Source organism: Danio rerio, chromosome 24 (assembly GCF_049306965.1).
Source record: "Danio rerio strain Tuebingen ecotype United States chromosome 24, GRCz12tu, whole genome shotgun sequence".
Taxonomy (NCBI): domain Eukaryota; kingdom Metazoa; phylum Chordata; class Actinopteri; order Cypriniformes; family Danionidae; genus Danio; species Danio rerio.
The window spans coordinates 186381-194360 of NC_133199.1; the positions used below are offsets into that span (position 1 = coordinate 186381).

General features: G+C 41.2%; 1 protein-coding gene across 3 annotated transcripts; it reads left to right on the forward strand.

The window, feature by feature from the left end:
- Window positions 1-283: 283 nt before the first annotated feature.
- si:ch1073-59l16.1 lies at window positions 284-6278 on the forward strand. 3 transcript variants are annotated; one of them, XR_012399632.1, is made up of 7 exons: window positions 284-348; window positions 1443-1760; window positions 2216-2540; window positions 3319-3413; window positions 3830-3911; window positions 4027-4095; window positions 4589-6278. XR_012399632.1 is itself a non-coding variant. In XM_009297203.4 (7 exons), the coding sequence occupies exons 1-7, from the start codon at window positions 300-302 to the stop codon at window positions 4655-4657; spliced, it is 996 nt and encodes a 331-aa protein (XP_009295478.1). In that variant the 5' UTR covers window positions 284-299; the 3' UTR covers window positions 4658-6278. The 3 variants fall into 3 exon arrangements, 2 of the variants coding, with proteins under 2 accessions (XP_009295478.1, XP_068073233.1); XM_009297203.4 differs by having other exon boundaries at window positions 3841-3911; XM_068217132.1 differs by having other exon boundaries at window positions 3841-3911; window positions 4592-6278.
- Window positions 6279-7980: the final 1702 nt, after the last annotated feature.

A 7980-nucleotide genomic window follows, 5' to 3' on the forward strand; every position in this document is an offset into this window, starting at 1 on the left:
GAGAAGTCTAAATACTCAGAGAGCTCTGGAAAACCCTAAATCATTGGAGAAACAATAACAGAATTAGAATATTGAGGTGGAATATAAACGTCCTGCAGTTTTAATAGAGGGAATGCATCACTGTGGCTTCATCTGACCTAACTATTGCAATAAAAAGAAGCAGTTTTGACATTTAAACCACAAATACTCTTGCAAAACCCTGACATTTGTGCGGGAGAGCGGGTCAGAAACAAAAGAGGAACTGGAGAAATGTGGAGATTCGCATTCGGTGCCAATAAACTTCACATGATGAGACAGAAATGGAGCCGCAGCGTCTGCTCTTCATCCTCAGCTGTCTCAAACTCTCAGGTGAGAACAATTATTCATATTAATATTAGAGAATTGCAAAAATACTATTTAAGTCAGTGATATTACATGTCAAGGGTTCATCTGAGTGTTCATCAGTTTGAGTTTTCTCTTGCTGGTTTTTGTTTGATTTGTAATCAGTAATCAGATGATTTTCTGTCATGTTTATTTTAGAGTTGCTGTGTTCGTTCTGTACATCCCTGATTTCAGCTGTTCTTTGTTGTCATTTTATTGTAGCTTGGTTCACTGTATGTTCTGTATTTTTGTGTTTCTACTGTGTGTTTTGGTTTATTAGTAAAAGTAAGAATAGACAGTAAAAGAGATTAGATTTAGACATACACTGATGTTTAATAATTTTATATATGGTGATATTTAACATGCACATTATTGAAATCATGTTTTAAATACCACAGATAATTATTTAATGTGATTTTTAATATTCAGGTTGTATTTGCAGTGTTATTGCAGCAAATGATTGAGTATTAATTGGTTAATTATCTAAATATTTAAAAAGAATTGTGGTTTAACCTGGCCTACTGCATGCTGAATTATTGACTGAAGATTCTGTGAGTGTGCATGGAGCTGCTGTGCAGAGATTAAAACAACAACAGTAACATTAGTTAATGTAACTAAACAACAAAACCATTTAAATGCCTAATAATGTGTTAAAGTCAGAGATGTAATCCCATTGCAACTCGTTTTATTAAATGGTATTAATTTCAGGTCAAATTCAGTTGCATTTTTAATGAATTTAAATTATCTTAGTAACTAATAAAATTAGTTGATTTAGCTACCATTTACTAATGAGACTTTATTGTAAAATGTTTCCTTTTTTACTTTATAATCATTTTGCAATTTAATTATGTTGTAATCTTTGTTTACATGAGCGTGTCTATACAGTAAAGCAGTACAGTCAGTATTTTTGGTTGTTACACCTATTAAATTAACCTTTTTTTGCAGCTTAGATTAATATCGTGATATAAGCTTTAAGACACTCTGATATCATCATAAGCCTTATTAAATCAGTGAATACTCTACTACACTTTTGCATTAGTTCAGGTCGTCTGCATTGTAAATCTATATTGTCCTTCCTTCAGGTGGTCAAGACATGATTTCTGTGAGCCGTGCATCAGTTCAGCGTGGACAGTCCATCATTATTCCATGTCTGTATGACCAGAGATACGAGCTTTCACACAAATACCTGAGTTCTGGATATCTGGCAGCGTTGAGTAGATATGTGGAGTTCTCCGACCAGCGCTATCAGCATGAAACCGTCTTCATCTCTGACGACCGGTCAGGCCACGTCTTCACGGTGCGCTTGGATGATGTGCAGCGCTCTAGACTGTACTGGTGCGGCGTGCAGATTCCTGGAGCTCTGGATCCACACGCTCGCTTTTACCTGGAGGTCACAGCAGGTGAGAGCGTGTCTGGAGGCAGGATTAAAACGTCTGAGTCTTCTAGAGTGTTTGCAGATGTTTAAGAGTCGTGCTTGTTTATCTGAGAAGCCATGCTAAAGCCAGTTATTCTGCTTAGAGAATGTGTCTGAATGTCTGTCTTTGCTTTAGTCTCTATAACCTGCCCACTGCAAACTCACACAGAAGCACCAACTGCAGCCGGGACTCGAACCAGTGACCTTCTTGCTGTGAGGCCACAGTGTGAGCCGCCCTGCAGTTTGTCTCTTCCTCCTAAATGCATCAACATTCTGTCGTCTCCTCATGCTTCAGTTTCTTATTGAATCTACTGACCAATCAAATGCTCTCTAGTATCTGACATGCCCCGCCCCCTTTTTCTCATTGGCTGTTCATTAGATGCGCTTGAGCTCAAGCACTCCCACTGGCAGAGCTGATAGTTGTTGTTGTTTTCCACACAGGTCCTCCAGGTCTGTCTGTGATTGGTCAGCATGTGTCGGGCTCTGAGCAGGGCAGCGTCTCCATCAGCTGTGTTTACCGTGGTGAGAGCGCGGTCCGCTGGTGTAAATTGGGCGGTGTGTGCATTACTGCGGTGTCTGCGGTGCTGGATGGAGCTTCAGTGGAGATCAGAGGTGGAGCAGGGCTGGTGACGGTGGTCATGAGTGGGCTGCGGATGGAGAACTCAGGATGGTACTGCTGCTCCACCCCTGAGCTGCAGATGCCGGTGTACATCAGTGTGGAGCAGAGGATGGAGAACCAGAACAGCACCGCCGGCCCGCACAGCAGGTCACAGTCACTGTTCTTATTGTTATATCTGCAGTTGGGGTCAGAATTATTATTATTATTTTTCTTTGTCCAATATTTCCCGAATGATGTTGAACAGATTCAGGAGTTGTTCTCAGTGTTTCCTCTAATGTTTGTTCTTCTGGAGAAAGTCTGATTAGTTTTATTTGGGCTAGAATGAAAGCAGTGTTTAATAGTGTTAAAGCCATATTAAGCTCAATATTATTCGCCCCTTCAGCAATATTAGTGTTGGATTGTCTCCAGAACAAACCACTGTTATACAATGACTTGCCTAATTACCCTAACTTTACCCTAATTACCCTAGTGAAGCCTTTACATGTCACTGTAAGCTGAACACTAGTGTCTTGAAGAATATCTAGTCTAATATTATGTGCTGTCATCATGGAGAAGAGGAAACACATCAGCTATTAGAGATGAGGTATTAACACTGTTATGATAACATATATGCTGAAGAAATCTCTCTGTTAAACAGAAACTCAGAGATGCAGCCCTGGGTTTATATGTTTCAGTTCTCAGAGATGCAGCCCTGGGCACGTGTCTCCAGTGAGTCTGATCTGTGTGTAGTACTGCGTGTTATCGATGATGTGTCTGTGCTCTTCATGATGCTGTCGTGCTGATCTTTACAGGATATCTTGATGTCAGTCTGCTGATAGTTCAGCTTTCTCCTGTTTGTCCACACTCAGTCAGTGTTGTGATGCTGCTGTGCTGTTTGCGGTACGGAGGCGATCTGCTCACTGTTTCCCTCTGTCTGCTCTTTTAGGACGCTGCCTTTACTTCTGCTGTGTGTGGTTCTGGAGACGCTGCTGATGCTGACCATTTACTGCACACACACACTGATCCGCCGCTGCAAACACAGTCAGTGCTGTTCTTCAGAGCTCTGTGTGTGTGTGTCTGTGTGAGTGTGTGCGTGAGTATAAGCGTGTGTGCATGCATGTGTGTGTCTGTGTTCCTCTGTGTTTTAGTATGTGTGTGTGCATGCATATGTGCATTAGTGTGTGTGTGTAAGTGTGTGTGTGTGTGTGTGTGTTTACGTGTAACGTGTATTTGTCGTGTGTTTATATAGCTGTGTGCCTGCATGTGTGTGTATGGATAAGGTGTATTTGTGTGTGTATGTGTGTAAGTAATGTGTATTAGTTTGTTGGTGTGTGTGTGTGTAACTGTAGTGTTTCCTCAGGACTCTTTAATGTCTGTAGATGCATGATTGTGTGTGTCTGTGTGTATATATATATATATATGTGTGTGTGTGTGTGTGTGTGTGTGTGTAACTGTAGTGTTTGCTCAGGACTCTTCAGATGTGATTCTCCCGCTGATGACGGTCAGTATGTGACGATGCACAGCACACACACCCAGCCGGTGAGTTCACACACACATTACACCATCATCATCATTCTGCAGAAACACTGCATTTAGAGAACATGGTGTGTGTGTGTGTGTGTGTGTGTGTGTGTGTGTGTGTGTGTGTTTTCAGGCTCCTCTTGGTTCTGCTGCTGCTGAAGAGGACTATGAGACTATGGCTGAACTCAACACACACACACAGGTACAGCAGCTCTGGTACTGCACTAAACCACTGACTGTGTGTGTGTGTGTGTGTGTGTGTGTGCCTTTCATGACTTATGTTGTGCTGTGTATGTGTGTGTGTTATTGTGTAAAAGTGTGTGTATTTATGAGAGAGAGTGTGTGCATGAAAGAGTGAGTGTGTGTGTGTGTGTGAGTATGTCCATGAGTGTGTGTGTGCACATGCATGAGTGTGTCAGTGTCTGAGTAAGTGTGTGTGAATGAGAGATTGAGTAAGTGTGCATGCGTGTATGTGTGTGTGTCTATGTTTGTGAGAGAGGGTGTGAGTGTGTGTGTGTGTACATGCATGAGTGTGTGAGTGTGTGTATGAATTTAAGATTGAGTAAGTGTGTGCATGCGTTGCTTGTGTAAGTGTGTGAGTATGTGTGTGCATTTGTGTGTGTGTGTGTGTGTGCATGTGTGTGTGCTGCAGAGAACTGATCTGAACTGATCTGTGCTTGTGTGGTCTCCTCCAGCAGTGTAGACAGAAGGATGATGATGATGATGATGATGTGAGCAGCACAGAGACTCTGCCTGTACTGTAAACACTCTGTCCTTCATCATATTCCTCCAGCTTCACATCACACACCTCTCTCTGTGTTCAGCTGACTGAGTCACAGGTAATACAGTGTCATTCAGGGCTGGATTAGAGACTCTTCTCTTCATCGAGGATGCATTTATTTGCTCAAACTACAGTCGTAAATAGTGAAATATTATTGTTATTATTAATATTATTATTATTATTAATAATAATAATAGCGGTGTGTGTGTATCAGTGTGCAGACTGTATTTCAGAGTCACTATAGGATGAGGATCTGATGATCAGCACACATGTATGATCATTGTTATCCTCATCGATGCTGATACTGTGCACACTGAGGTGTATTGTACTCTAGGTTTACTGATCAATGCTGTTTTCATTTATTTGACACACACACACACACACACACACACACACACACACATCTGTTCTAGCGCTATAAATCTGCCATGTTGATGAGGTGTAATGTGTTTACTGTAGTGTTCATACTGTACAAACACCAGGGTGTCCGCGGGGTCTTACATTTCACAAACACAATTGTTGGCCTTAAAAAGTCTTCATTTTCCTTAAAGCTACCCACAGATCTCAATAAAACCTCCAGCAGAACCGCTGATAACTGCTATAACTGCAGTCTGATGTGCAAACATGTAGTTTTAAAGTGTTTTTTTTAAGTTATGGTGAACAAAAATGTTTGTACACAACTCAGATCTGCTTGTTTTGACACAATATTTAAATTAAGATTAGATTTGATTCTGCTGGGTTATTAAAATATCCTTAGTGTTCATCCCTAGATAAGTCTGACGTTTAATTCTTCATGCTCTTAAAACCCTTGATTTGACTTGGTGAAACCTGCAGACACACAGAACACAGCTCATCTGGATCTGCAAACAAACAGTGCAGCATGAGGATATTTACATGAGCATTGATCATCTCCAGTGTTGATCTGATCCCGGATTGTGTTGATTCTCTGTGGTTTGTTTCTGTCTTTATTGTCATTGCAGACTGTGTGTGTAACGGGAGGAGAATTAATCATGTAGTGTTTGTGTAGCATTATAGATCACAACTCAAAGCTGAAGATCTGTTTTACTCACTCTACATGATATTTCAGCATCATAATGAATGATTCTTCATGCTGGTTATTATGCTGAATTGATTATTGATTATTGTGATGATTAGCTTCACTCTTTACAGGTTTTCTTAATATTATAAAAACTGATTCTGAACTGTATTTGCATTGAATAACATGTAAGACATCGTCCACTGTAACACTACACACTGTTTTACTGCAGCGTTCATGAGCTCAGCCCTGATGATCATTAAGATATTAGATGAGACAAATCTGGGTTTACACTCGGAAGATTGTGTTTAGACTTGGATTTGTGTTGTTGTTTATTATTATGTAATGATATTATCAGCCCTGATGATGATTTCTTCTTCTTCAATCTGACCTCAGCCTGCAGCAGCGTTCATATATTAGACGACACAAATCTGGGTTGAAGTCTCAGATATGTCTGTATGTTTACATCAGAAGATTGTGTGTACAGATTGTTGTGTAACAGGTAATATTGTCTGTTTCTGTGATTCATCTTCATGATAAAGAGTGAATAAATGCCATCAGAAAGAGACACCGAGCTGCTGACAGTGTGTTTATTGAGGGTTTCTGGCTGCTGAGATGTGAGTGTGTGTTTGTGTATCTGCTTATGTGTGTGTGTGTGTGTTTGTGTTTGTTGATGTCATTACAGGTTGGGTCCTCTAGATGGCGCTAGAGACATTCATCATCAGATCACACTGTCAGTTCTGGAACTCCAGGTACATTTTCCAAAGTAAATCTACTGTTATATTACACAAATTAAACCATTAATGATTAGTTTTGAATAATTTCACATTATGACCTGTAAAATACTGTTTGTGTGTGTATTTAGAGACATTTAGTCTTGTAAATATGAGCTTAAAGACTCCCACTGCACATATTCTGACTGTCTCCATCTCCTGAATCATACTGTATCTTCAATTATCAAATATTTCAGTCTCATTTAGTCGTTTTTTTTCTAAATATTTGATTATTTAACTTAAGCATTTGCAGGATACATCTATTTTCTGTAGTAATACAGTTATAAACACTGAGTGTGTGTCTGTTCTGCTCAACTGTGTGCAATAGATGTGTGCGTTCTCAACATTTAATCACAGAACAATATAATATTGCAGGACCGCTGGTGTGTGTTCTGATGGGGCTGATGGTGTGTGTGTGTGTGTGTGTGTGTGTGTGTCCTGCAGGTGTCTGTCGGGTCATGATGAGCATCTGGTTTTATTCCACAGGGACACACAGCTCTTTCTCACCCGCCTCCTCTGTTTAATCTGTCCTTCCTCTTGTTTTCTATGAGCGATGCCACCTCTCTCGCTCTCTCTCTCTCTCTCTCTCTCTCTCTCTCTCTCTCTCTCTCTCTGTCTCTCTCTGTCTCTCTCTCTCTCTCTCTCTCTCTCTCTCTCTCTCTCTCTCTCTCTCTCTCTCTCTCTCTCTCAGTAATGATAGGCAGATGGCTCAGAGTGGGGCTCTGCATCTACCTGTGTGGACAGCTGGTGTTGTCCCATTAACACTTAAAGAGAGGTCTGCCACTGTCACCTGAGCACCGGGAGGGCCCTGGCAGCCTGCATCACAACACCAATCAGAGCGAGAGTCAGCTCACTGCCCACTCCGCCTGCAGGATCAGCGTTGCTCCTCAGCAGGAGGAGGAGGAGGAGGAGGACAGGCTCTTCTTTAACATATGATGGACACAGGTTAGCAGAAGTGTGGAGCAGGGGGGATTCTGTCCGTCAGTCACTGATTTCATGTGGGTGTGGCTGTCTAAAATGTATGCAAATGAGCTTTAGCTTGCAGGGGCGGAGTTTAAAAGCACAGAGAGTATGATTACACTACAAAGAGTTTGTTTAAAAAGGTGTATATACATATATATTGTTTTTCTTTATGCTTTAAAAAAGTCTCACAGAAACAAAACAGCCCATATTCAGCAGATGTATTCAGCAATATAGATGTCGGCTGAGTGTGATTGTCCAGTGGTTCTTGATTAGGTGTGGGTGTGGCTATGCAAGGTGTATGCAGATGAGTGTGGCATTGGGGGTGGAGATATTATTTTTAATTTCTTCATTTACTCCGTCAAGCATGTATTGCTGCTTTATGTGTTGATTTAAATCAGTATATTAACAGAGCTATATTTACTGTGGTGAAGCAGGCAGTTAGCACTGTACCTTCAGCTCTCACTGAACTCATGAAGCCTGCAGGTCTGCTGTAAGAGTTTCTTCTTGTTCCCGTCAGACGTGCGCGGCCCTAGG